The sequence below is a fragment of the Electrophorus electricus genome, chromosome 22 (assembly GCF_041902795.1).
Source record: "Electrophorus electricus isolate QZ-2024a chromosome 22, ASM4190279v1, whole genome shotgun sequence".
Classification (NCBI taxonomy): domain Eukaryota; kingdom Metazoa; phylum Chordata; class Actinopteri; order Gymnotiformes; family Gymnotidae; genus Electrophorus; species Electrophorus electricus.
In genome coordinates, this window is record NC_137518.1 from 679,685 (window position 1) to 707,612 (window position 27,928).

The 27,928-nt window shown below is 47.0% G+C and overlaps 4 protein-coding genes across 11 annotated transcripts; 3 read left to right on the forward strand and 1 right to left on the reverse strand.

Annotated features, from left to right (window-relative positions):
- Positions 1–1,708: 1,708 nt before the first annotated feature.
- emp3a (epithelial membrane protein 3a (MAM blood group)) lies at positions 1,709–5,642 on the forward strand. 3 transcript variants are annotated; one of them, XM_026996063.3, is made up of 6 exons: positions 3,270–3,537; positions 3,657–3,870; positions 4,072–4,184; positions 4,279–4,381; positions 4,502–4,642; positions 5,007–5,642. In XM_026996063.3, exons 2-6 carry the CDS (start codon positions 3,807–3,809, stop codon positions 5,180–5,182), a joined length of 597 nt encoding a protein of 198 aa, XP_026851864.1. In that variant the 5' UTR covers positions 3,270–3,537; positions 3,657–3,806; the 3' UTR covers positions 5,183–5,642. The 3 variants fall into 3 exon arrangements, with proteins under 3 accessions (XP_026851863.1, XP_026851864.1, XP_081561866.1); XM_026996062.3 differs by lacking the exons at positions 3,270–3,537; positions 3,657–3,870 and adding an exon at positions 1,709–2,594; XM_081705740.1 differs by having other exon boundaries at positions 3,270–3,870.
- Positions 5,643–5,763: 121 nt separating this feature from the next.
- On the forward strand, positions 5,764–12,979 carry fam83e (family with sequence similarity 83 member E). Of its 3 annotated transcripts, none has more exons than XM_081705737.1 (9): positions 5,764–6,656; positions 6,832–7,487; positions 7,628–7,774; positions 8,457–8,581; positions 8,716–9,162; positions 9,614–9,673; positions 10,722–11,313; positions 11,519–11,680; positions 11,967–12,979. In XM_081705737.1, the coding sequence occupies exons 2-9, from the start codon at positions 6,960–6,962 to the stop codon at positions 12,141–12,143; spliced, it is 2,238 nt and encodes a 745-aa protein (XP_081561863.1). In that variant the 5' UTR covers positions 5,764–6,656; positions 6,832–6,959; the 3' UTR covers positions 12,144–12,979. The 3 variants fall into 3 exon arrangements, with proteins under 3 accessions (XP_081561863.1, XP_081561864.1, XP_081561865.1); XM_081705738.1 differs by having other exon boundaries at positions 6,846–7,487; XM_081705739.1 differs by having other exon boundaries at positions 5,764–7,487; positions 11,522–11,680.
- A 537-nt stretch (positions 12,980–13,516) lies between these two features.
- Positions 13,517–16,173, forward strand: tnfrsf9b (tumor necrosis factor receptor superfamily, member 9b). 3 transcript variants are annotated; one of them, XM_081705394.1, is made up of 7 exons: positions 13,517–13,768; positions 14,287–14,406; positions 14,664–14,696; positions 14,815–14,887; positions 15,076–15,203; positions 15,327–15,464; positions 15,727–16,173. In XM_081705394.1, exons 1-7 carry the CDS (start codon positions 13,639–13,641, stop codon positions 15,849–15,851), a joined length of 747 nt encoding a protein of 248 aa, XP_081561520.1. In that variant the 5' UTR covers positions 13,517–13,638; the 3' UTR covers positions 15,852–16,173. The 3 variants fall into 3 exon arrangements, with proteins under 3 accessions (XP_081561520.1, XP_081561521.1, XP_026851859.2); XM_026996058.3 differs by having other exon boundaries at positions 13,518–13,768; positions 14,559–14,696; XM_081705395.1 differs by lacking the exon at positions 14,664–14,696.
- A 232-nt stretch (positions 16,174–16,405) lies between these two features.
- ccdc50b (coiled-coil domain containing 50b) lies at positions 16,406–26,530 on the reverse strand. Of its 2 annotated transcripts, none has more exons than XM_081705392.1 (8): positions 24,524–26,530; positions 21,421–21,574; positions 20,741–20,831; positions 18,012–18,114; positions 17,638–17,723; positions 17,365–17,477; positions 17,086–17,222; positions 16,406–16,891 (listed from the first exon to the last, which is right to left on the reverse strand). In XM_081705392.1, the coding sequence occupies exons 1-8, from the start codon at positions 24,633–24,635 to the stop codon at positions 16,743–16,745; spliced, it is 945 nt and encodes a 314-aa protein (XP_081561518.1). In that variant the 5' UTR covers positions 24,636–26,530; the 3' UTR covers positions 16,406–16,742. The 2 variants fall into 2 exon arrangements, with proteins under 2 accessions (XP_081561518.1, XP_081561519.1); XM_081705393.1 differs by having other exon boundaries at positions 17,365–17,474; positions 24,524–26,529.
- Between the last annotated feature and the right edge of the window lie 1,398 nt (positions 26,531–27,928).

The following is a 27,928-nucleotide window of genomic DNA, read 5'->3' on the forward strand; positions in this document are numbered from 1 at the left end:
GAGCCTGGCGTTGGAGATGTTAGAGCAGGGATTGTATTGTATGAGTTATAAAATGGTAATTGTGTGGTGTAATCTGACATAGGTAGACTAGTTATGCTCCTCTATCAAACACTTTAATACTACGTTATACAGACTCAATAACATTTATTAAAAAAACATTACATTCATATCAAGTCTTAGAAATTGTAAAATGCATGTTTTTGTTTTTGTTTGGTTTTTTTACAAAATGTTATCTAAACACGACCAACATAAGAAAATGCATAGTGAATGGGTGTTCATCGTGGGGTTCGTCTGTCATCCTGAGATGAAGTTAATTCTTATATATTATGTGTACAGGGGGTGTGACTAATTTGGTCATCTGTGGATTTGGGTTTAACTCCTGGCCTGCTGTAAGGACGTCCTCACCATCTGAACACGAGACAGTTCATCATCTGATGCACACATTTACTGAAATGGTACATGTTGTCCCCAAGTAGCTCATTGATCATGGAACATTTTTGCAGCCATTTCTTTAATAGTGACACACTCAGTACTGTAATAAATGTTTTAGTCTTAAACAGGGAGCTGTAGTCACAAAAGCAGAACAAAAATGGACATCAGTTCTAAAGATAGAATCAAGAAACCGCTTTATCCTTCAGCTGAACAGTCTTCAGCACTTTAGCTCAGAGTCTCAAAGCGGAGCGCTACAGAGGAACTACATTACATTAAAATACTCCATGGCAGAATAAACAAAACACTTTGCACACTTGTGTGAGGTGCTTTTCTAGGCTATAGGTATACTATGACATTTGGAAGGCATTTCTATGACAGTATATTTGCTTCCTTGGTGTAGTTGACATGCTGCTCCACCAGGGGAGCTAGATGAGCAGCAGAATGGCACTTATTACAAACAAGTGTTCCTCTAGTGCTTTTTTAACTGGTGTTTTTTTAACCTGTACTGCAATCAAATTGCAGCATAACTATAGCATAACTATAGTTTACCAGTTTATTCTGGACAGGAAATACGAGTTCATTCATGTATTTTATGTCCATCTGGCCCTGACTGTGTGGTTTTGGTGAACTATACACCGCTTGGTGGGTGGGTGGTCAGGTATGGAGTATGCAGGTTGGCACTGTGTTCAAGGTCTTGGATCTGACGACTCTGCTCTGCCTTGGCCCCACGGAGCGCTGTGGCCAGTGAAGCTGCACCTGCAACTGTTCCTCCCTTTCCGCCAAGAGCTTCCTGTTTGACGTCAAGATATAAAAAGCCTTTCCATTAGAGGGTGGAGCCTATCACACATCACACATAATTATACACACAACCATTCCATCTTACCGTATCTTGATATAGGACGCCAGATGCACGTGTGTAACACTTACAGGTAAGACTTGTGTGTGTGCACACTCACGTGTGTGTCGTTTGTAGTACTGTGTATAAGCAACTGTCTGGTATGAGCTACTGTAACCAAGAACAAAGTCTTTGTATCTGTGAGCAAACTTGGCAAATAAAGTCTGAGTGTGAGTGTGAGTCTGATTGTGAATCTAAGACAAGTCTGATATTCTTAAAGTTGTGGAGCCTAGTCACGTTGATCTGAACCACAGTAGCAAGTTACAAACATCACAACTGCACCGTGTGTAGGTGTACTTGCTCAAAACAAGGGATCATATGTAATTGATCCTATTGCTCACTACTGTAATTGTCTGTACACTAAGGTCTTGTGGCCAGAAGCTGCTCTCAGGGTGCCTCTGCTGTTGGGAGTCTGCAGTTCTAGCCTGGTGCTCTCTGCTCAGATCCGCTGGGCGGTGACCTTCTGCAGTTGCTGGAGATGCTGGACAGCCAGGTGTAACACCTCTGGCCCCAGAGACTCCACCTGAAGCTCCACCTGAAACTTCACCTCCTCCTCCTACGTCACTTTGGCCTGGACCTTCATCAGCTCAGCAGACACCTGCAGCAGTGCTGGGATTGTGCATCAGTGCTGGAGAGGCCAAGGACTTGCAAGACATGGTTTACACGTGTGTCCACAAATGTGGAGCATGGAGTGGAGTATAAAGCAGCAAATCGACATGTTTACATGGTTTACATGCTTTCATGCCTTTGTGCTTCCATAGTACCTTTCGAGACCTATTTAAAATGTTTTCCTCAAAGCCATCCATTTTTCAATAACTTGGGTGTTTTAAAACACTTCTTCATACCATCTGGAGGAGGTGCGAGTGTTCACTGCTCCTTCTGTCCCTGTGCTTCCAGGACCTCGAGCGCCTCCACACACGGTCCGTTCTACCAGACTGAAGTCACGAGCAACTGATTCTAATTACAAACTACTTAGTCACGTATATTCCAAACATCTGAGAACAGGAGACCGTGCACGAGCGCTCATTACTGCGGCCTTTCAAGGTCTCCTTTTCCTGTCTGAGCCAATTGACATCCGGTGCTGACTGTTGATGGGTCTGGAGCTCTCTGGTTTTTAGGAAGGCGGTTTTGAAGGAAATGGGCTTTGGGGGCTGTCCAAGCGTGTCTCCCAGAGCCCCTCCTCCCCAGTGGGAGTGGACGGAGCTGGACAAGGGTGGGGAGGCCGTTCTGAGATTGTTCTTCTCTCCAACTTCACACTACTCACAAGGTAAAGTCCAGCTTGTCTCTTTTTGTGTCATAGGAAGTGTGCAACCTTTTTTTCATTTTTCTGAATTAGGAACACACCAAAAAGCACAATTAGGTTTGAGGTCTTGTAGTACTTTTATGTGTGGGTGCCTTCATGTGTCTGTGCAAGGGTGTGTCTCTGTTCCACTGCGTACGGAACATCCTGGACCAGAGTGAAAACACATCCCAGAAATGTTCCTGCTTCCAGATGATCCTGGAATGTCAGATGGAAAACACACATGAGGAATGTTTTCGCACTCATCAGGAAGACCTGTAATCTAGGGTTAGGTGTAACTGGACTTAGTTTATGTCACCATGGCTATGACCATCATGTTTTATTATGGTTGCTACATTTTCTTGAATGTTGCTGTTGTTGTTGTTGAATGTCTAAATGGAAACTTTATAGCTCTGGCAACAGTTCATAATAGTTCATAAAGTTTGTTCAGTTCAAAGGCAATCTGACTGCTACAATAAGGCCAGTCTGAGTCCAAACTGGTGCACCATTCATCTCAGTGGCGTTTTTCTCATTCCTGTGTTAGTTGTGCAAACACGCCAACAGCGGCTCCTGCCTGTAAACAAGGTTTCGGACATGCGCACCTGCTTTTGTAAAATGTCATTTCAGATACACTCTGGAGTTCTTTGCGTGCTGCGAGCAGTTTCTCTCTGGTGCTGGTGACATGGTGTGTGTGGAATTTCAGGGCTGTGTTGCCAGATGTACTCTGGAACTTCAGTCCGAGCCCCCGTCTGCACCTCAGACCACGCGGGGCCAAGCAGCACTGTGAAAGGGCTCTTTGTTACAGTCTTGGGGATGGAGGATGCCACTGTACTTTGGGTTAATTTAAAAAATGTCTTCATCTTAGCATAAGTGGCTAACCAAGCTAGCCCGAAGCAAGAGATGAGCTCCCGGGTGATTTGTCCGCCTACTCGTATGCTTTTTTTGAGTTCTAGGGTTAGAGAATTTGTCAGCACAACCTTTGTTTAGGCAACATTTGGTATCCAGTCTGATTAAACAGCGATAATGAAAGAAGTGAAACTTTATTTACAGATGTGATGACGGAGGAACAGTATTTAATGCAGAACTTCGCTGGATTGGATACTAGCAGGGATGGAAGTGAAACTGGGAAATGATTGTATTCGAAGTATTTTACTGACATGGCAACATTGCTAAAGACTTCAGTCCAGCCGAAGTTGGTGCATGAGGGAAGTGACCAAAGTCTCATGTGTAATTACTGCACACGGCCCAGCGGGAGATCAGAGGGGTAGACAACACTTCTGTTGCTCCATTTGCCTTGGAGGGCATTTCAAGCAGACCATGGTCTTCCTTCCTCTCTCCTCTGGGAGGGTATAAGAGAAAGTCAAAGGACCAGCATTTGGATTTGGAGCTTCTCAGACATGCCTTTGGCCTTTGGCCTACGTTAAGTCTTAAAGACATCTAACACGGTGTCGTTTTCTGCCCACAGGACTTTGTGACATGGCTTTCACAGGAGTGTTTGCGATGCCTTTCACGCTGATGTCAGCAACGCTTTTGCATCTGGTCACCATGGCCATGCTGTTCATTGCCACCGTGGAAAAGGTATAACAGCCTCTGGTCCATGTTTCCTTATTCCTCACAGCAGCATGTTGCCCTGTGTCAGATAAATAAGGCTCCTGAGCTGGCTGTGTTTCAGGCGTGGTGGACATGGGGTAGCGTGGAGAACACAGACCTCTGGCATAAGTGCATGTACGACAACAACACAGACACCTGGCTGTGCACCTCTGCCACAGAGAACGGTAAACAACCTTTAATGTGTCCTCTCCTGCACATCACACACACGTGCGCCTTCTCCTACGAGGCAGTAGTGAGTGGACCTGCCGCTGGTCCGTCAGTGACAGCGCTCATGTTTCCTGCAGAGTGGCTGCACTCTGTGCAGGCCTGCATGGTGCTGGCCGTGATCCTCTCATCCGTCTCCTTCCTGGTGTTCCTCTGGGAGCTCTTCACCATGTCTAGTAAAGGACTCTTCTGCTTCTCAGGCCTCTGCCAGATCTTTGCAGGTACAAAATTAAGAGTCGCTTCATCACTCTGCTTCTCCAGTCCAAACCAAACACTTTATCTCCAAACTGTGCATGAAGAATGTTCTCATAAACCAAACAAATAAATTACACCATAATGAGGTGTCAGTTTATCAACTGTACCATGTTTTCCTGTTTGTTATGCTGTGAACAGTATTTCTCATAATGAAACATTTTCCTCTGAGGATTTTCAGTGTGTTGGTATTGCGAATGATAGTCAAACCAAATCTAATTTTATGACACTTCACCGAGCATTAAAAACCCCCTTAAAAACATCATCTGTGTACCGCAGTGCCCCCATGTGGCCATCGGGCGTATAGCTCTGAGCTTGGCTCTTCTCTCTCAGGTCTGGCAGTGTTTGCTGCTGTGCTCATCTACAGCTTCCAGAGGAAGGAGATCCTTCAGGACGTCCGTAAGCTCTCCATGGGCCGCTTTGGCTACTGCTTTGTCCTGGCCTGGGTGTGTGTGCCGCTGCTACTCGGCCTCGGGGTGTTCCATGTCTACCTGCGTAAGAGGGCGTAGCGCGCACACACACACACACACACACACACACACACACACACACACACACACACACACACACACACACACACACACACACACACACACACACACAAACAGCTCTCCAGTGCCACAAGACACTATTGGCTGTTCCCTGACCACACCAGGGAGCTTAGTGACTTCCTTCCTAATGCAATCCTCATTTTGGGACTTTGATATGGAACCACATTATATCAGTATAACAGTGTAACATTATTTTCAGTCTTCAGAATATTGCTTTAGTCAGTATTGTTATCCAGTGCCTGTCTCCATGTTGGTTACTGCCCCCTGGTGATAGGAGGCTGAATTTTTGAGAATAGTATGTTTTATTTACACTGAGCTTATGGTTAAATATAAAGCTTAGTTTATGCTATTACTACATTGTATGTTTACTGTATGTTGATATATGGAAATAATTACTATAAACAAGAATTTGGTAGAAGTGTGACTGTGGTGTGTTAATTGTACATTGTGAACTGTCATTTTCTCATATCTCACCTGACTAGGCATGCGAACAGTTTTGGCAGGATTCTCTCTTGCATGCTTTATGTGACTATATAATTGCTCAGATGTGCCAGGTGCACAGACAACAACAAAAAAAACCTCCTTGTACACACGCAGTCAGTATAAAGCCGGTAGAAAGATGAAGCTTAACGCACGTTCTTCTGCTGGGAGCCCGGAGGGAGGGTGTCCTCGTTGGACACGCCAGTCAGTCCTGATTTGTAAAAGATCACAAACACACACTGTGTGTATCGTTACTCAGACAGAGAGGAGTCACAGCTGCACAGAGAGGAGAACTACCCGTTATTTACACAAAAACATGAACCTTTAACACTCGTAAACCTGTTTACAAACACAAAAAGGCAGGCTAGTTCTAAAATAAAGGCCAACCAAAAAGCCCCACTATCACAATAATCTGGTCCAACAGACAGTGTTATCTCTCTCTGAAAACGCCAACGCCCACATATGAGGTCTTAACATTTGAATCTTTACTTCTTAAATCTAGTTTATTTATGAGAAAATGTGGGGTTGGTCTGCGTGTGCCAGGTGGCTCTGGTCCCTGTCTGAGACCTGCCTGTCTGGTAGAACCAGTCACTATTTATATGACAGAGAACAGAACTGGGAACGCAGTCAGAAAGAGGCACATCATATCAGCTGGAGACAGAATGGATACAGCAAAGACAGAAATCTAATATCGGTTACGCCTGAAACACAAGCGTGGAAAAACACACGGCGGACACCTGAACACCTGGACACCTGTCCGCTCACATCAGGAAGAACTGGAATGAAAACTGAAAATGCAAGTAGTTCCAACTGGTGCTGACAGCTGGACCATCACTTTGAAGAAGGAGACTCTGAAAAAAAGGAGCAGGTTTTAGGAGGAGGGGAAAACCGAGCCGGAAGAATTTGAAGCGCCGTATGGTAGGAGTCTGCGATGATCTCTGAAGCAGAGGAGGTGAGTTGCTCCTGCACTGTGTTGGAGCGCTGCTAACATACAGAGTTCGTTTCAGCGGTATTTTCAAAAGGAAACTTGTGTCAAGATATGCACATGTGATGTTTGACCAAGGCAGTGAGCGTCTTTAAGCTGAAACTGCTCTTCTGCCCTCCAAACCTGGTTTTGTCTGACGCAGTTCTGTGGTAACAGGAGTTACTGAGACCGTGGGGCTTGCAGTGGGAGTCTTAGTGCGTGAAGGACTTTAGATGTTAGATGTCATCCCACCCACCCTGCACGACTAACCACTGATCGTCACACCACACCATGGAGCACATCACCGACACATCGCCTTTGTCCCGCCTGCGTGTCCACGCTCCGGTCGTGATCTCCAGATCTCAGGTGCAGAGTCTCGACGAGGATGTGGTCTTTGTCCCGCTGACCGAGTCCAGCCCAGAGCTCGTGCACTGCGAGGCAGAGAGGCAGGCCCTGGAGCGTCTCCTGAGCGGCGGCCCCGGGGCCTTTTACGCACGGCTGTGTGAGGGCCACCTCAGCTCCTTCCTCTCGCCCCAGGAGGTGAAGCAGGTGTCCAGCTGGGCGGAGGATTACCGCAGTAGTGAGGTTCACCAGGAGGGCGGCGCCGGCACGGAGGAGAGCAGCTCGGCCACGCGGCCCCTCTCCGTGCAGTACTTCCCCCTCCACTCGGACGCGCCGGCGCCGGACCTGGAGCTGGGCTGGCCCGAGGAGCCCGTCTGGGAGAGGACTCCTCACACAGCCGTCTACACCAACCCCCCTGCCGAGCAGATGCCCCACGTACGGGAGGTGGTTAGGAGGCTGTTGCAGGGTGCCAACACGGTAAGTACAACTTACCATCGCAGAGGCCTGGTGGTGCTACTAACCGTGTCAGCAGTGGCTACTCTACGTAGATTAACTGGGAGGTTTCTCAGGTCTCTCCTGTGGGCCCTGACAGTACTCTTTATGTTTGGATGGAGTAGCTGATCGCTATAGTAACGGACAGACTTACGGACATCATGGTGATCAAAGATCTTCTCTGCGCTGCTTCACGAGGTGTTCCTGTCTACATTATCCTGAACCGAAGATCTGCCCAAGAGAGCTTCAACACGGATGCACTCAGGCACCAGGTTAGTCACCCACCAGCCAGTCAGGACTGTGTCATTTTTATAAGATTTGTTCATTGTAAACAACGTACACTGCGAAAGTAGGCAGGAACTTCAAGTATTTGTAATCTCTTTTTCAGCCTAAACCCAGTATTCTGGTTGTTTTAACTATTGGATTTCCTCTTATTAAACATTCAGCTCACTGATGCTACTGACAGGTGCATTAACACATCAGCGCTGTGCCTCCCCAGCTGGGCTGCTGTAACAGGAACTCATAAGGGTTCCTGCTTTTGTTCTTCATGCCATTAAAACACTTCACAGGCTGTTTCAGGAGTAACCTAAACACCTGGCGCACCTACGCAGATAGTCCTGCTGCCAGGTGTAACTTCCACACAAGTGTGACGAGCATTCTTTGTCTCACAACGAATAAAAGAAAAGAATTTCAACAAACTACAAGGCTAACTGGTTGTGTCGCGTTCATTGCAGCGTTCAGGATAAGCACAAGACAATGTGTTGACCTGGTTTGCACGGTCATAGCTTAGAAGAAATTCTCTAATGAACACTTGAGAATGAATAACTTAGAACTACTAATATCCTCAGTCTCTGGAAATGAGAAGTGCTTGTGAGTTATTAAAAGAAAGCCATAGTTTTATCTAAACCTGCTTGTGCTTGATGTTCAGTATCCTGTTGTGTCCACTTTTCCTAGAACATAAAACTCCGTGTAGCGGGTGGGAAAGTCTTCCTGTCTCGGGATGGGAGGATGGTGGTTGGAGATCTTAAGGAGAACTTCATCCTGGTGGACCTGAAGACCTTGGTCCTGGGCAGCTACAGGTGGGATTAAATGAAAGGTCAATAAGATGAAAGGTCATTAAGGTGAAAGGTCATTAAGCTGAAAGGTCATTAAGGTGAAAGGTTAAAACGCATGCTGGCCCTGACACTATGATTCTCTGTTCTTGGTTCTCCAGTCTCACCTGGACTGATGCTCACCTGCACCGCCAACTCATCACCGTCGTGCGCGGCCCGGTGCTGCAGGCGTTTGACCGGGAGTTCCGCATTCTTTATGCTGCCTCGCTGCCTGTCCCAGACGTATGGAAGCCTGACATCACCTCAAGCGTGCCCCAGCTGGACGGTGGCCAAGCCCTCGGCCCCTCAGAGCATACAGAACCCGACACCCACGTGCCTGTGTGCGTACCGAGCCCACCGAGCCCGCCGGCGCCCCCTACGGACAGCCCTATAGACTGGGACACTCTAGGTGTCACCAAGTGGAACCTCGGCAGCTCAGAAAGTCCCGAGCACCTGCCGGAGCTCTGTGGAGAGCCGTGCGTGTCATACAGAGCAGACGTGGACAGGCAGATGGTGGATAGTGTTGAGGTCGGAGGGCGTGGTACACTAGGACGGCGAGATGGGGCCAAGTAAGTGACCTAATGACCTCTGGGTATTTATTTAGCCACGGTTTACATGTGCTTTACTCTGCTGGTTACAGTTTGATTTTATTAATTTAATAATGTTTGTGTTAATTTAAATATTTATATTATTTGTCATTGGAACATAATTTTCCAGCAAGTACATTTGAACCTGTGCCAGCATGTTCACTTTTTGTTCTTTCTGGAAAAGCTTCTTGGTGGGTGAACAATACCATTAGATTGTGAGAAGATTTCTAAGATTGAATGACCTTTAGGAAAGATCGAATGACCTTTAGGGAAGGGCCATCTGTGACCGAGGTACTGCTAAGTTTCTGCGATAAACTTTGGTGTTGGTCTACATGGCCCCAAAATTAACCCTTTTCTCCCTGGAATGGTGCACTGTTATCTGAACCGGAGCAATTTCAGCATAACCTTACAGCTTTGCTCCTGCGTGGTCTAGGCTACATCGTAGCGTGGGTGCCGAGACCGGACACGCAAACAATTATCAGGCAACCTTCAGGTGAGTTAAGACACTCAAGGTTCCTATTTGTTTCTCTAAATGTGGTTTAACATGCCGTCTGAGAGAGGAGTGTTACTTCCAAAGATGCAGAGAGAGATGGTTGTTACTTCCAAAGATGCAGAGAGAGACTTGTGTTACTGCCAAAGACAGAGAGAGACAGGCATTACTACCAAAGACAGAGAGAGACTTGCGTTACTGCCAAAGACAGAGAGAGACTTGCGTTACTGCCAAAGACAGAGAGAGACTTGCGCTACTGCCAAAGACAGAGAGAGACTTGCGCTACTGCCAAAGACAGAGAGAGACGGGCATTACTGCCAAAGACAGAGAGAGACTTGCGCTACTGCCAAAGACAGAGAGAGACTTGCGCTACTGCCAAAGACAGAGAGAGACTTGCGCTACTGCCAAAGACAGAGAGAGACGGGCGTTACTGCCAAAGACAGAGAGAGACTTGCGCTACTGCCAAAGACAGAGAGAGACGGGCGTTACTGCCAAAGACAGAGAGAGACGGGCGTTACTGCCAAAGACAGAGAGAGATGGGCATTACTGCCAAAGACAGAGAGAGACTTGCGCTACTGCCAAAGACAGAGAGACGGGCGTTACTGCCAAAGACAGAGAGAGATGGGCATTACTGCCAAAGACAGAGAGAGACTTGTGTTACTGCCAAAGACAGAGAGAGACGGGCGTTACTGCCAAAGACAGAGAGAGAGGTGGGGGAGATAAATGTGGAGATATGAAATATGGCTAAATGAAATGGAAGAATGGGTTGTTATTATTATTATTATTATTATTATTATTGTTATTATTATTATTATTATTGTTGTTGTTGTTGTCGTTGTTAGTTACATTTATTTAGCACCTTTCTCAAACCCAAGCATGCTTTACAGGCAGAAATCAGCTTTTACAATCAAATCTCACACACACACACACACACACACACACACACACACACACACACACACACAATTCAAACAGGACAATTTAAAATATCCAATTTGTTTGGGTGCATGGACTTCATAAGTTTGTACATGTGTGGTTTTTTTTGTGTAAGAAATGTGGGAAAACCGGAGACAGCCCTGCACAAGCATCTGATTGCCGGGGCACAGCCTGAGTGGGAGGAGAGGAAGACAATGTTCAGGCACCGAGACCTCAGAATCGGAAAACTTAGAGAAGACCTTGGACTCTATTCACACACCCTTAGGAGACATAGTCTACTGAGGAAGGATGCAGGTCTTGGCGACAACACGGTGTCACAGGAGGTGTTCCCATGGCGACATAGTCTACTGAGGAAGGATGCAGGTCTTGGCGACAACACCGTGTCACAGGAGGTGTTCCCATGGCGACATAGTCCACTGAGGAAGGATGCAGGTCTTGGTGACGACACCCTGTCACAGGAGGCGTTCCCATGGCGACATAGTCTACTGAGGAAGGATGCAGGTCTTGGGGACAACACCGTGTCACAGGAGGCGTTCCCATGGCGACATAGTCTACTGAGGAAGGATGCAGGTCTTGGGGACAACACCGTGTCACAGGAGGCGTTCCCATGGCGACATAGTCTACTGAGGAAGGATGCAGGTCTTGGTGACAACACCGTGTCACAGGAGGCGTTCCCACAGTCAACTAAAGTGGCAGCTAATCACCAGGTCCCACAGCAAAATGAATGAATGAATGAATGAATTAATTAATTATTCACAACTCTTTACTCAAGTGAAGTGTGACTTCTGGCCAAAAAGGGAATGACACAGGAGACGTTTTACAAACAGGGAAGTGGACTGTAGTCTATTTGAATGAAGGCATGGCTATATAATGGCTCTCTCTCTCTCTCTCTGTGTGTGTCTCTGCTCCCAGAAGCCCCCTGACGATGGCTTAAGGACCCTCAGTGATATTCTGAAAAGAACCGGCACACGCGAGAGTTCCAACAGCCTGAAGACAAACAAGACTACACTCAGCAAATCAATGCTGGACCTGAGAGACCAGAGGGATGACCCGTCACAGATGGCAAAGCCCGCTGTATGACGAACATGGTTCCCCCTCCACACGCTCAATAGCGTGTATCAGGATGTGTCTGCATTTTGCTGATCACACTTTATTATTATTAATATTAATAATAATAAGAATAATTGTTTTATTATTATTATTATTATTAATAATAATAATAATAATAATATTAATATAAATAATAATTAATATAATTAATATAATAATATTATTATTATGTACTTTTTTTTTACAGTACCAGATACTTGTGCGTAATTGAATCGTTGGTGTATCACACTGACTCTCGTCTTTCTTTCAGTGTGCGGATCTCGTGTTCCCTCTCACGCCAGCTGTAGCGCTGATAAAAAAACGGACCGACGACATCAAAGCGGGCCTGATGAGGAGCCCGAGAACCGTCATAGCGCGCAGTTCGAGTTTCGGCCTGCAGAGGGCGCCGTGGAGACCCCCATCCAGAGCGCTCAACGAGGACCGCTGAAGACGCGTCCCGACGAGACGCGCTTAAAGGAAGCAGTTTCACAATATTGCTCCGCAATTTTGCTGGCTCGTTTGAATAAAAAAGGATGATATTTAAAATAATTTAAAAAAAAATTGTTTGTTTAAAAAAAAAAAAATTATTACATTTTTAATTTTTAAACATTTGATTTTGAAATGAGTCTCAGACTGGGGACTGTGTATTAGTGTTGTGGGACTGAACGTGCTGAAGCGAACATAAAACGGTAGGAACGCTGGAGACTAACTGAGACATTCCTGTCCCGGCACACTTCCGCCTGGACTTCACGTCTTCCACTTGCCTGCTGATTTTGATTGGCCTGAAATCGCCAGTGGGCGGGAAAAGTGAGGAGTGACTAACAAACTGACCAATAGGATTAAATTAAATTAATTAAATTTAATTTTTGGGGAGAGAGAATCGCAAAAAGGCAAACGGACATCTGGACATTCTTATAAAGGACATGCCTGATGGATGTCAAGCCTAGAGACAAGCAAACATAACGTAGTAATGTTGGCTATCGCTCACAGCTGCATTTAATGAACCAGCAGTCAGACTGCGGCACCTTTGACTTGAGGTTAGGAAAAAAATATTTGATTTCAGGAATTCTGCTGTCTAATTATTCACTAATACAGTGATAATAATGATAATTTTGGGATATCTTCCTGAATTATATGTCTGTGGTTTGACAGGGTCTTATATTCTGCAGTATTTCTTTAATGTGTCAAAAGGAAGCTTAAAAACTCAGTGTTTTTGCTGGTTTCCCAAAGATTTTGTAAATTATGTAAATGAACCCTTGCAGATTAAAAGCAGATGTTCTCACATCTGGATTTACACAAGTTTTTATGGCAGTCGACTTTCCTTTCACTTCACTTCACACACACACACACACACACACACACACACGTCCACATGCACCACACATCTACATCACTGTACACCACGTGCTCTTCCAGTAACAAAGGATGTCATTAATTTGGGCTTAGATCTGTCCCATTGTATTAACAGTCAGCAGACCTATTTAATATCAAGTATAAAAGTACTACAGAAGTATTGGTACCACACTGGTACTTAATATGCAGGTTTGATTGTTTTCTCCGTGGTAGTGTGGGAAATTTTCCTGTGATTTTATTTACTGTTCATAGCAGTAGTTTAATCTTGAGGAATTGCCTCATTAATTTACCACACACACACACACACACACCAAAAAAAGAAACAGTTCATGCAGTAGGAAATTTAGATATCGAGTCATCAGCAGAGCCCTGCACGAATATGTGCTGTTTCACGTGTGTGTGGGTGATGAGAAAGAGAGGTGTCTGTGGTAGGTGTGCATGTGACGTTTTGGAACTTCTGGTCTCTTATGGTAAGCATGAAATCTCTCTCAGTCAGATACTGGCTAGACTTCAGTTTGTCAGCGTTTAGTTTGCATAGACTCTGAGAGACGCAGCGTTTCTGGCGGTGTGCGGCAGAGTGGTGAGGACACATGTGGACTGTTCTGGTTGCGCTGCTGCTGTTTCCCCAGTCACTGGGGTTCAGGGTGGAATCTGGATGTATGAAGTGGAGACACGTTTCCAACCCTGTTTCTGGCGTCTGCTGTGAGGTCTGCCACTCAGGTAAGAGCGCCAAGAGCAACTGTTACTTCTGCCAAAAGAAAGGGGCCTTACCGGGCCTCATCACGAGCTTACCGACACACTACAGAAACAGACAGCATTATCTTATCTAACCCTTATTGATACTTATTTAGAGAGTCTCCTCATGAGAGTGTGGAGTCAAAGTGAACATGTGAAAATTTTAAATGCAGAGTAATTTAAAAATATAAAACTATTGTATTTTTTCTTAATCCAGTTATTTTTTTTAATGTACATCAACAGAAACAGTAACAGGTCAAACTTACAGTCTACAAGTAACTGAAAGCAAGATCTATTACTACTGAGAGAGAGACAGTTAGAAAGAAAGACAGATAGAGAGACAGCTAGAGCGAGTCACAGACAGAAACAAGGAATTCTGTTAAGACTTCTGACCACATCCTGTACATGGACCCAAAGTGACAAAAGTAACAACCACAAAAAGACAGACAAAAACACCCGGGAGTGTGTGTGTGTGTGTGTGTGTGTGCATGCGTGCGGCACAGGAAACCGCATGGTGACAGAGTGTGGCTCTGACCCGACTGGCCTGTGCGAGCCGTGTGCAAATGGAACATACGTCGCCGAGAGCAACGCGATGTTTTGCAGCAGATGCAGTGCATGCACAGGTACTCTGAAAAAACTCCCCCATACTGAATTCATCTACACACACACACACACACACACACACACACACACACACACACACACACAGCTACACGGTGACCTTACATATGAATATCAGCACCACCATAAATCTATAAATCTATAACTATATAAGCTCCCCAAAGAGTGAAGACCCCCTGCACTTCCAAGCATGATACACAGTGCGAGTGTGTTCATGGCTTCCTGTGTGGAGACCCTTCGTGTTCCTTCTGCATCAAAGAATGTGGCCGAGGTGAAGAACCTACAGACCTCAGTGAGTGAACACATTTACAGGACATTACAGGACTCTCACACAGTCACCATGTCCTGACATAATCATCTTGGACGTTATCTGAGTGTGAGGAGGCTTTTCCACCTCTGTGTGCCTGCAGGAAGCTGCCGGCCTTGTCCAGCAGGGACGTTCAACAACCAGCCCCACAGCCGCTGCGTGAAGTGGATGGAGAGGTGAGGATGCCTAAGAGCGCCTCTCTCTCTCTCTCTCTCTCTCTCTCTCTCTCTCTCTCTCTCTCTCTCTCTCTCTCTCTCTCTCTCTCTCTCTCTCTCTCTCTCTCTCTCTCTCTCTCTCTCTCTTTTTTTTAATTTGACCCCAGGTAGGGCAGATCGCTCAGTACCTCTGTGCTTCTTTTTGCCAGCTGTCCTGAACCGGATCAGCGGGTCACGACTCCGGGCACGGCCTTCAGTGACATCGTCTGCAGTACGGAGCCTGACCGCAGACCCACCACACCGCAGGCAGATCTCAGCCCACGACACTCGCATGACTGTATGCAGCACCGGCCTGCCCCACCCACTGCCCCGCCCCACTGCCACACCCCACTGGGACCCGCGCTGATTCATGTTTATTTGCAGTGTCATTGATGCAGTGTGTTCACATGGTTTTCTGCAGCTGTAGGGTTCGTGCTGGCGGTGTCTGTGGTCTGCACCTGTCTGATCATCTGTGTAGCTCTACCGCTGCTGGTGACCAGTGTGTGGAGGAGGGGAGAGCCAATGAAAAAGCCTCAAGACACACAGGAAGTCCTCGCAGGTACGAGACCATGTAAAATGTAGTTACAGGCAGATTCCAGGAAAACACTGATACGCCTCTAAGCAGGATGAATCCCAGTAATCTGAAATAATCTGAAATAAAACACTTTGGCAGAACACTTTTTTGTAGTGAGCTTTTCCTTACAATGTTCCAGCATTACCTGGTAGTGACAATATCTATTTTATTTAGAACATTTATTTCCAGGAATCCGAAAATGCATAATTAACAATATTTCATTGTATGTGTGTGTGTGCGTGCGTAGGTCAGAGGTCAGTGTCTGACCTGGAACACTGTAGTTTCTGTTTCCCGCAGGAGGAGTGTGGGAGCATTAGCGCAGCGTCCCTCATCTCCCACGGCGATGACAAACCCTTCGAGCTGGTCGTGTGACATCACGAGAGACGCGCTCTTTCCAGCATGCACAATGTCTATTTATTTTAGAAATAAAGGATTTGTTTAGTACATAAATGATTTTAAAGCTTGGTGCACTTGTATAGATGTTACTGTATGATACGTTAGTGTTTGATGATATATGGGACATGAAATGAAATTCACTTTGTTTCGTAGTATTTTTATAGCTTTAATTCACATATAACCCTGTTGGATGTATTCTGTTAGCCCTATTTATGGATCTACACACCAAAATGTGATGTATATTACATTTGTTTTGTAAACATTATAAATTCACGTACATTAAAAATCTCTGACCTGAGGCATGTCTCGTATCGTAAGGAATCAAAAACGAGCACAGCACTGTGAGTGGGTGAAGAGTAGAGCGACACCGAGTTTGGTATCAAGTGCAGTGAGTGAGTGTGTGTGTGTGTGTGTGTGTGTGTGTGTGTGTGTGTGTTTGGCGGGCAGGGCTGTTTCAGCTGTCTCAATTCCCCCATGTAAATGTGAAGCAACTTCACATGGTCCTTCAGAAACTACACGACTTCAAACAGTGAACACAGAATACACACTTTTTTATTTAACATTCAGCTATGAACACAGTCTGTTGAGATCTGAAACACTGTAAAGGTGTAAGTGAGTTATTTATAATTACTTCTGGAAGTTATATCAATCTTGTATGGAATTTGAGTTCATTACAAAAAAAGATGTAGAAAGTGAACAAGACTTAATTAACTGCACGAAGTCTGATCAGTTCAGTACCGCATGTCATGTAACTGAAACCTTTATTCCAGTCCTGAATCCTGAAGCTGATCATTCCCTGTTCCAGCTATAGGTGGACTGAGCGTAGACTCTCAGATCTTGCGCCACACAGAATGCTCCAGCGCCACATCACTGCTGCTTACAGTTCTGACATCTCGCTCTCGTTGCTCTGTCGCCCCCTGACTGGTCGCCATGGCGCCTGGTGGGCGGGGCGAAGGCGGGCTCTGGTAAGTAGTCATAGAAGATGCTGTGTGGGGTACGCGGGGCCAAGAGTATGCCTGCAGAGAAGAACACCGGGGCCTGGAGTATCGGAACCTCGCAAACACACCCCACACATCGCGTTACACACGCCACGTAACACACCTTGCGTAACACACCCCATCTAACTTAGCCCACGTAACACCCCAGTGTAACTCACCCCACGTAACACCCCAGTATGACTCACCCCACGTAACACCCCAGTGTAACTCACCCCACGTAACACCCGCTGGCTCATTCCCATCATGCCTGATGTTACCTGATGGGATGTTGGGTCTCCTGTTCTCTCTCTTCCTTCCATTGAACGTTGGGTCCAGTTCCTCCGCGATGTTATGGACAGAATGCGCTCCTCTGTGACCACAAGGACAATGTAGACAACGTATGACTGTAACAATGACAAACCACTGTGTGTGTGTGTGTGTGTGTGTGTGTGTGTGTGTGTGTGTGTGTGTGTGTGTGTGTGTGTGTGTGTGTGTGTGTGTGTATAACTAACAGAGTATAGCGTTGGGGGCCCAGACGGTGCGGATCAAGAACGGGCTCCTCCACAGGTGAGCTCAGGCCCTCTGAGTTCAGTCTCTCCCTGGGCAGGTTCTGAACCTCCACCTGCTGAAGGTGTAACATCAGTACTCCACCTACTGAGTGTGTGTTGGTGAGGATATTAATTGAGCGTGTGTATGTGTTAGTGTCCTCTCACACTGAGTGTGTGTGTGTGTGTGTGTTTTTTATGTGTCTCAATAGATTGTGGGTGGGTGTGTCCATAACCCACCTCCCTGCGAGGTTGCCTGTCCTCTTCTTCCTGCAATCTACGGGCAAGTTCAGCATCTCTTCTCACCTGACCCCACGCCTCCAAACCTGAGAGAGAGAGGTGGGGAGAGGAGAGAGAGAGAGAGAGAGAGAGAGAGAGAGAGACAGACAGTGTGCCACTCTTAAAGAAAATAGTCAATGGCAGAGTGCTGCCACTAGAAGGAGACACACACTGGGATCTAATCAGTCTGATCTCCCTCAGGTGGTCTCACCTTTATATAACAGCTTCACAAAATCCAGGGGGCAGGTTCACCCCTCACAGCCATGCTGCTTGTGCGGGACAAACAAGGAGGGAGAGACTGGCTGGTAGAAACAGCAGACAACCAACTCCCTTACCTTTGCTAAGTGGTGAGGGCCCGCTGTCGTCGTAGCAACCAGCCTCCTCTCTGTGGCGTCTGATCTGCAGTTCCTCGTCTTCCTGCAGATGTCTGGCCATCTCCTGCAGGCATGAGTACAGGTCTGTGAGCTGGTGTAGGACCCACATGCGCACCACACACACGAGCTCCGACATCACACGCCTTACGGTTACTAGGTCTCATGGTTAGTTTGCCGCTGTTAATAATATTTTCAATTCGAAGACCTGCAGGAGAATCTGGGGAAACTTTTGATGTCATTTCAAATGTCAGCTGTACACACACGTTTATCCTCACTGCACCGCTGCTGCGTGTGACGTTCACACTTGACACATGTGCACACACGTTAGCACTCAGCCACGGTGACGCACACACACACACACACACACACACACACACACACACACACAGGCAGACACATTAAAGCGTCAGCACTGACACGCCACAGACCACGTTTCTAAAAACGAATGTGGTTCAAGCACAAAGCGGTAGCTGTGACCGCATATGCACTGCAGTGATATCAACGCTCACACGCAGACGAAGGACCAAGGACGTTTTCCCATCATGTAATGCGATGTCTTGACACGACCCCGGGGGCGCCATCAATACAGCCTGCTGAGGCCTCCGACAGCAGGCACGGAAAGTTCCACACACATCACTTGAACAACCACAGAAAAAGAACAGCTCACTCACCCGCCCACACACACACACACACACACTCACTCACCCACAGAGTATATACAGGTAGGGGAGCTGAAGCACATGTCTAACACAGCGTTTGTTAACTGTGTTATCTGTGATGTCCAGGTACCGCTTTGATGAGTGTGATATTTTAACATCATTCACAGTTTCAGGTGATGTGATGCCCCATGGTGAGGGTTTGAGGCTCAGGAGGATCTGGTGCCGTGACGTGTGTAGTGGGTCCCAGACACTGTTTCAGTAAATCAGAATTACTTTATGTCTTTCCATATGGGATTAAAAAATGTCATTTAGAATTTAAAAGAAAAGGTATGAAAAAATATAGAAAAATAATATAAAAAAATATTTCAATTTCATGCATGAATTACTTTTGCAGAATAACAGTAGTTCTCCTTCCAGAGCCTATGTACTCTAAACAGCACTACAGCAGGTCAGCCGTGGCCGAGCAAAATTCAATATAGCAGGTGCGAATGTGGGAAGATTCGTCCATTTAGATCTTGACAGCAGAAGGAGAGAATATGTGTGTTAACAGAATTCTCAAGGCCTCAACTTTCACATGGCAGAGGCTTTTTTACCATCACACCAGTTGATTTACACACGTATTCATGACAGAGGTTAAAGGTCGTGGGCTTGTTTGATCTTTACAGTGTTACTCCAGTACAAACAGGAGAGTCTTTCCTCTTGAACATGAGTTTTCATTCTTCAAACACGAGTCTTCCTCAAAACGGTGCAGCGTTAGAAGCTTGTGAAAGTTTTTCTCCACATGGTCGCCAAGGTGATGGATGTCACACTGTTCCACAGAGCACTGACTCCATGGTGGTCATATGACTGACTTTAGGGCGGTCACGTGACTGCCCTTCAAGACTGGCTGGTCACCCTCACTCCAGCTAGAGTCACACACAAATACGCGCGCGCACATACACGCTCACACCGAAAAAATGTCACACTGAGTTTGAACTACCAGAGGGCGACTATCTCCACTGCCATCTCCCTAATGTCTCCAGAGACCTTCTCATAAACAGTGCTTTCTTTCACACACACACACACACACACTGCATCACAGACTTTGCCAGCCTCTTCTCAGTCTCTCTGAGGTGTGAGGAGAGTTGAAGAAGCACAGAATCGTCTTCACTTTTCACTGCCTCTGTGATGACTGTCCTCTCACTACCATGGAAACGCAATGGTTGCCACAGAGACAGCATAAGATGGGTGGTAATAAAGCAGGCTTTTCAGAGCTTGTGCCTTACAAGCAGACAGAAGGAGACACTGGGAGCTAACACAAAGCAGTATGCTGGCCAGAGACCCTAGGATCTCCCTGTCTCTCTCTCACACACACACACACACTCACTTACAGCACACACACAAACACAGATATACATAAACACGCACCCACACACCCATGCATACATAAACACACACACACACACACACACACACATAATAGTTGCATGTAATAGTGGCACCTAGTGGTGAACAAGGTTTTAAGTCAGTGTTTTGGCAGTAACACTTTAGTGGATTGTGACAAACTAGAGTCACACACACACTTGCATCCTCACACACAGGATGGGGTTTGGAAGGACCTCCCTTCTTTGCCCCTGGTTCAGTTAGAAAGCACCCTGTCACCCTGTCACTCTGTAACCCTGTCACTGTCACCCTGTAACCCTGTCACTCTGTCACCCTGTCACTGTCACCCTTTAACCCTGTCACCCTGTCACTGTCACCCTTTAACCCTGTCACTCTGTCACCCTTTAACCCTGTCACTGTCACCCTGTAACCCTGTCACTGTCACCCTGTAACCCTGTCACTGTCACCCTGTCACTGTCACCCTTTAACCCTGTCACTGTCACCCTTTAACCCTGTCACTCTGTCACCCTTTAACCCTGTCACTGTCACCCTGTAACCCTGTCACTGTCACCCTGTCACTGTCACCCTTTAACCCTGTCACTGTCACCCTGTAACCCTGTCACTGTCACCCTGTCACTCTGTCACTGTCACCCTGTAACCATCACTTACCTCATCCTCTTCCTCCCTTCTCCGCTTCTCTTCCTCATGACGTCTAAGCTGTTCTTGAATCATCTTTGCATACTCACAATCTCGCGCCGCCCTGCAAAATGAACCAGAAATAAACACGGAAGTTCCTGCCTGCTCAGTCGCAACCCAGAAATCCCCCTTCCGATGAACACCCCCACCTCCCTCCGGGGGGGGGGGGGGGGGGGGGGGGCTGGGTCTTAGAAAAGCTCAACACGGCAGAAAGGTCCCAGAGAAATGTTAACGGGATTAAACTCACTGCCAAAACATTCGGGTTAATGCAAAATCTTTGATGAAGTTTTGACTCAAGACATTTTATCCTTTAACAAAAACTTGGGAGTCAAATCATCTCTTTAAAACAAATCTTAGATACTTCTGTTAGTATCACTGCTAACGTAGTCACACACACACGCACGCACGCACGCACGCACACGCACGCGCGCACACGCACGCACACACACGCACGCACGCACACGCGCACACACACGCACGCACGCACGCACACACACGCACGCACGCACACGCGCACACACGCACACACACGCACGCACGCACGCACGCGCACACACGCACGCACGCACACGCGCACACACGCGCACACACACGCACACACGCGCACGCACACACGCGCACACACGCACACACACACGCGCATTCCATCTCACAGCTGCCGGAGGGCATGACTGAGGCGGGCTGCCCGCTCTTCCTCCTCGTCCTGTAGCCTGCGGGCGAGACACCCGTCGTCCTGCATGTCCTGCACGTCCTGCACGTCCTCTACATCCTGCCTCTTCTGCACGTCACCGCTGTGGAACTGCTCGACTTGGGAGGAGGGCGGGAGAAAAAAAAGACCACGTCACACACCTGTCGCCAGAAACAGTGGCACACTAGGAGAGAAATGCAGGACCAGCGAAGACACAACACACACACACACACACACACACACACACACACACACACGCGCGCGCGCGCACGCACGCACGCGCACACACACGCGCACGCGCGCACGCACATACACGCACACACACGCACACACACACACACACACACACGCGCGCGCGCGCACGCACACACACACGCGCACGCACATACACGCACACACACGCACACACACACACACGCGCACACATGCACACACATGCACACAGAGCTCAGCTGAGGGTTGTCCCCCATCTTGCAGAGCTGAGATCTACAGAAGGAAATCTGTCCCCCAGCCATCTAACTCGAGACAATAGCACAGAACAGGCAGGCTGTCCACACCGTGTGTGTGTGTGTGTGTGTCTGTGTGTATGTGCGATGGGTATGGGTGTGTGTGTGTGTGTGTGTGTGTGTGTGTGTGTACGCATGCGTGTGTGTGTGTGTGTGGGTATGGGTGTGTGTGTGTGTCTGTGTGTATGTGCGATGGGTATGGGTGTGTGTGTGTGTGTGTGGGTATGTGTGTGTGTGTGTGTGTGTGTGTGTGTGTGTGTGTGTCTGTGTGTGCACGCACGCGTATGGGTGTGTGTGTGATGGAAATGGGTGGACTGTATATATACACACACCCATTAGCGTCATGTTCCTTAACCTTGGGCTGAGGTAGAACAGTAAAGGGTTTGTAAAACTGACTGTTATAAAAAGCATGTTTGAGTCTCAATCTCAATCTGTGCTGTGTGTCAAAAAAACCACATCTCACACACGCACACACATGCACACACACTCAAGGACACACACAGGCCTTCCTCTCTGCATGTGATCAGTGTCCATGTACGTGTGTGTTAGTTGTAGTCAAATTCTTCACTTCCACCAGGTGGAAAACAGGGGACCAGAGCAGTGAGGAGGAACCACAGATAAACCAACACTGAACAACACTCAAACGCCACATCAAAAATAGTCTACTCTGTCTGTGGGGCTGTCCTATAGCAGATATCAGTCAGCGTCCGAACACGCCGGACGCGTGGTCCTGTGGAAGCACTGGCAGAGCTCTAGCTCACTCTTTACGAGAGAGCGAGCGCCCTGTGAGCTCAGTCGGAAAAGTCAACATGTCCCCTCCGTGCACACGGCCCAGTTCACAGGTACCTCATACAACTGCATGGAAACTGAGCTGGAAAGAAAACAAAGCTCCCATTACAGGCCACACCACTTGTTGTTTTTACTCAGGCATGCTGGCAAATGGCTTTTTGTGTAACGTCTTAAAAAACACAAAACAATATGATGCATATCAAAGTGAACAGTGGTTGTACTGAAGGACAAGGTCTCCCATCACACGGCGACAGCCGCCCAGTTCTGAGGGCATCAGCTCCACAAATCGCCCTGCCTACACCTCACTGATCGGGGTCGCCCCTGCTCCTATGAAGTCTGTGTGGATCACTCTGACTCACAGACAAGCGTCTGTAAAACCCACAGGACACACGACCCGGTTACACAAAGCTCCCCGCCCTGATGTGTGGCCCAGACGCCTGACCCACCCACCTGGGCACCAGCCACACATCACACAGTTGGTTCAAAGTCAAATATATGACAACATATGACAGAGAGAGAGAGAGAGGGAGAGGGAGAGAGAGAGCGCAACAGGGAACAAAAAGAGAAAGTGAGAGCATGTCTGGGGGAGCAGGCCTTCATGCTCATCTCTCCTCCACTGTGGTCTATATTTGGCACTAGGAGCCAGTGCACTAGGGGTTTATATAAATAACTGGCATGGACGAGACGACACACACACACACACACACACCTCCAAAATCAGGTCAGTGCATTCATGGTGTCAGGTTTTGTACACACACCCACACCAAAATGTTTTACACACACACACACACACACACACACACACACACACACACACACACACACACACAGTCTGTCTACTATCTGGTCACCTGTTTACATCATCAGTTTTTAACCAGTGAAACTTGAAATGTAATGTTTGACAACAGTTTAACATCACAGACAGAAAATAAGAACAGAAGCCATAAGATAAATAAATCATCTAAAAACAATTTAAGAGCAGAAGGAGTAGAGGAAGCCCGAGTGTTACATTTCTGTTTATAGGTACCACACCTATAAACATATCACTCCCGGTGTGGGAGTGCGTGTTGGGTCTGTAGGCAGGACACCAAGTGTGCTAGTGAGGGTGTGCAGGGTGACCATCACATCTTTCACTCAGTAGTGGAGATGATGATGATGATTAAGATGATACTGCAACAGTATTTCTCAACTCCGCTGAGAGGTTCTTTTCGTCAGCCCATCCCAAACTGGGCCAGCATAATCTAGGACTGGACGGAGGAAGGACGAATGAATGAACACTAGCCGGTTTCCTGCATGAAAATATCATTAACTTTTGTATCTCCACAGTTGTTACAGTTTGAATAATTAAATCTGATCTTGAAACTTTCTTAGATGGGCACCGCATGTGAATTTGCCTCCGATCCCGTGTTACCCAAATGGAAACAGTCTCATCAAACCTCCACAAGACAGGCATGACCAGGCAGGAACTCTGGAGCGTCCCTCACGCCGCTGTCTGTCGCTCACCCACTCGGAGCAGAAGGTGTCTGACGATTCTGCTACACCTGTGAGCCACCACGTCCTAACGTACTTCTGCACTGCGCGTCTTACAGCTCATCACTACTTACTGTTGTAAGGTGCAATTTTACTGTGAAAAATCACATTTATGTCACCGTTGTTTAACAGCGGGTGGATGAACAGTGATGTGAACGAACAGGTTTTTTTTTTAGGGCAATCATAAATAAACCATGTAAATAAAGCATGTAAATAAACACGTAAATTAAGCAGCATACGCACCATGAAAGGTGCGTGGCAGGTGAGGCTGGTTGAGTTCAGAGTCCGTCATCGCGTCACTCAGCCTTGCGGCTCTCTGCACACACTCCGCGTGCACGTGGAGGGCGCGCTCCATGGCTCTGGTCAGGCTGAGCTCCTACTGCACACACTCCCGGGGCATCTGGTCAGGCTGAGCTCCTACTGCACACACTCCCGGGGCATCTGGTCAGGCTGAGCTCCTACTGCACACACTCCCGGGGCATCTGGTCAGGCTGAGCTCCTACTGCACACACTCCCGGGGCATCTGGTCAGGCTGAGCTCCTAGTGCAGCATGCATCTCCAGCTGGCTCCAACGCGCTCATTACAACAGGGCTCTGCTATTCCCTAAAAACCCTTAAATGATGTTCGTGTTCTCCCGTGTCGGGACAATAACAAGAATCTCTCTAGAGATTGATAACATGCCAAAGCATTTAGACAAGAATACCTGATGAATTAGATTTCACAATCATAATTTGTGCAAGCCCGAGCAGAGCAAAGACCCAAACATTTGTCACGAACCAAATATATTAACAAAACAACACGAACGTAACACACTAAAACATTATTTAGGAATGGTTGTCACCTCATAAAAACACTTGGCGTAAGTCGTGTTCGCCCAGGCTGCAATCTTCAGTCTTTAGTCGTCGCCCGTATTTGACAGCGAAACTTCAGGCGCATCCACGCCACACCAGTCCTGATTCCAAACCCCCCAGCTTGCCAAAGGCTAAATTCTCATAGCTGATCCAAAGCGGGTTTAGACATTTGACACTAGACGGATTTTTAAGGCACACAAATAGCTACACGTATGCTAACGTTCGCACAATGTCACTGAGGCACGTAAAAGAAGTTTCTTTTGTTTCTACAGTTGCTACCAAAACCAGCAGATTGAACAGACAGAACAGACGCCATCTGCTGGTCATAAGACAAATTACGGTCTTGCGTCAGTCCGATCGTATTTGCCAGGAGTCGTGAGACTATCAGGACTTTAAAACTCTGTTCAGATTACAGGGCGGTTTCTTCAGTAGGCTTCTCCTAGCTAGGACAGTGGATCTCTCTACCTCACAACCGTACACACATAGACCCGTTCAAGCACTGAATATTCACAATTCACGTTTTATCCAGCACATCACAGACACGTTACACTTCTAAATCAAATTAAAAGTACCAAGAATCGGTCAAAGGACTGAGGCAGAAGTGGATTTTGCATATTCTAAACACCAAGCTGATACACACAACATTGTTTTCTACTGTAACTCCCACTACTGGTGCAAGTGACTCATTTATGTCGGGGACGTGGAGTGAAGTTGTCAGCAGAGGAGATCTGTAAAAGACTTGATCAACAGCCCAGAAGCCCTCGAGCCAGTTTTTCATTCTAACACAGTAAATGGCTCCAACAGCCACCCTCCCGCACGCTTGTCCGTATAAGCATAAACTTGTGTTTACGGCATGTCAGTTTGCATAAAAGTAGCTCTGGTCACATTGTCGTGAAGGTTGTGAATCATTTCAAACTTTTGCAGAGAATTAAAATAGTCCCCTTACAGCTGTGCATAATACAGAACTAAAACTACTAAAACACCTACTATGGTATTATTGCACACAATTTTAAATATTACTGCATGCTGTTACAGTGACTATTACCACTACTATACTACACTTCACTACAGGCAGATATATCAGCTTTTACAATCACTCACACACCGATGAGATCTGGCAGCCACTTTGCGCACAGCGTACTCTCAAACAGAAAACACAGACCCCTGGGGAATGGGGAGGAGGTTAACCAGGACAGAGCACCAAGCAACACTGGACACACACACACGTATCTACAGGCAGGGACTCAAACCAAAGACCTCAGCACTGAGAGGCAAACTTGCTAATCACCAAGCCACCGCACTTTAATTAGGTCTAGTATACTTATTATTACACTACATAAAGATAAAGTTTACCTATTAGATGTCACACCCACACACCCACACAAGGGTCTACAGATATGTGAAGGATCATCCCCTGATTACCACGTTATCCATGTACTTAGTAATAAACCCACTTGTACTTTGGTCTCCTGGTACTTGGTCTTAGTCACCAGATAACAACCATGTTCTTCTTCCTGTTTTTATTTCTGACTTCACCCCAACATTACCCAACACACCCCAACATTACCCGACACGCCCTCCTTCTACTTCTTTTCTCAACTAAAGTTCCTTTATAGAAACGTATGTAAGCACATGTAGCGTGTGGTGTGTGTCTGTGTGTACCCATCAGTATAATGTGTGCTTTGGTTTGTCTCGTTGGATTATCATCTGGTTGGTTAAGGTAGGCTCTGAGTTCACTTACATTTGTCTTAGATTCTGTGAAACTCAAGGCTTGTTGTCTAAACCTAGTTGTTAGTTGCTTGGTAGTGGTAATTACTCACTACAGGTGTAGTTTCGCCCTGACCTTAGGTGTGAATTGAGGGGCGGGCTCAGAGATAAATTAGGACGATTCCACTACAGACATGGTAATCAACATCTGGAGAAGGTTTGGTGGTGTTCTCAATCAGTTCATCTACATCTCACCTACAGGACTTCACAAACTCAGCTAAGTATCTTCTCATATTATCTCATTCCTTTATCTCATACATCCACAAATCGAGCATCTGAAATGTGCTTCACAATTCCTGTCCACATATCCCACAGGTCTCCTTGACACAATCCTAGACGTCACAATCTCAGCAACCTCACTGACTCACAACGCTTCACCATCACATATCGTGGTGGCAGGAGTGCTCTGGAACTGCCAATCTGCTGTCCAGAAGACTGACTTCATCTCAGCATTAGCATCCCTCCACTTCCTACACTTCCTGGCTCTGACAGAAACATGGATCACCCCTGAGAACTCGGCGACTCCGGCTGCCCTGTCCTCTGCCTTTCCATCCACACATTCTCCGAGGCGTCTCAGTGACTCCGGCTGTCCTGTCCTCTGCCTTTTCATTCACTCATTCTCCGAGGCGTCTTGGAAGGGGTGGTGGCACAGGTTTACTAATGTCTCCAGAGTGGCGTTTCACTCCACTTTCCTTCTCTACACTTTCCATCTCCTCTTTTGAATTTCATGCCATTACAGTGTCTTTCCCCACCAAACTTCTTATCATTGTCATCTACTGCCCTCCAGATTCCCTAGATCACTTCATTGATGAGCTCGACATCCTTCTGAGTCAACGCCCCATGGAAGGAAATCCACTCATTCTCCTTGGTGACTTCAACCTTCCATCAGACAAGCTGCATTCCTCCTGCATCCTTCCGCTGTTGACAGCATTTGGCCTCACCCTCAACCACTCTCCTCCGACTCACAAAGCAGGCAATGTTCTGGACCTGATCTTCACCCGCACCACCACAACATCGGACATCGCAGTCA

Bases quoted from the DNA above. Each gene is read 5' to 3' on its own strand.
- emp3a (XM_026996062.3), top strand. From the start codon at position 2,465: ATGGGCTTTGGGGGCTGTCCAAGCGTGTCTCCCAGAGCCCCTCCTCCC. The intron at 4,185-4,278 runs GTATAACAGCCT...GCTGTGTTTCAG, and splicing joins TCATTGCCACCGTGGAAAAG to GCGTGGTGGACATGGGGTAG. The intron at 4,382-4,501 runs GTAAACAACCTT...TGTTTCCTGCAG, and splicing joins CACCTCTGCCACAGAGAACG to AGTGGCTGCACTCTGTGCAG.
- fam83e (XM_081705737.1), top strand. From the start codon at position 6,960: ATGGAGCACATCACCGACACATCGCCTTTGTCCCGCCTGCGTGTCCAC. The intron at 7,775-8,456 runs GTTAGTCACCCA...CACTTTTCCTAG, and splicing joins CGGATGCACTCAGGCACCAG to AACATAAAACTCCGTGTAGC. The intron at 11,681-11,966 runs GTATGACGAACA...TCTTTCTTTCAG, and splicing joins CACAGATGGCAAAGCCCGCT to TGTGCGGATCTCGTGTTCCC.
- tnfrsf9b (XM_026996058.3), top strand. From the start codon at position 13,639: ATGTGGACTGTTCTGGTTGCGCTGCTGCTGTTTCCCCAGTCACTGGGG. The intron at 15,204-15,326 runs GTATGCAGCACC...GGTTTTCTGCAG, and splicing joins CCCACGACACTCGCATGACT to CTGTAGGGTTCGTGCTGGCG. The intron at 15,465-15,726 runs GTACGAGACCAT...GTGCGTGCGTAG, and splicing joins CACACAGGAAGTCCTCGCAG to GTCAGAGGTCAGTGTCTGAC.
- ccdc50b (XM_081705392.1), bottom strand. From the start codon at position 24,635: ATGGAGCGCGCCCTCCACGTGCACGCGGAGTGTGTGCAGAGAGCCGCA. The intron at 20,832-21,420 runs GTGAGATGGAAT...TTCATTTTGCAG, and splicing joins AGTCATGCCCTCCGGCAGCT to GGCGGCGCGAGATTGTGAGT. The intron at 17,223-17,364 runs GTTAGTTATACA...TTGTGGTCACAG, and splicing joins GGCCCCCAACGCTATACTCT to AGGAGCGCATTCTGTCCATA.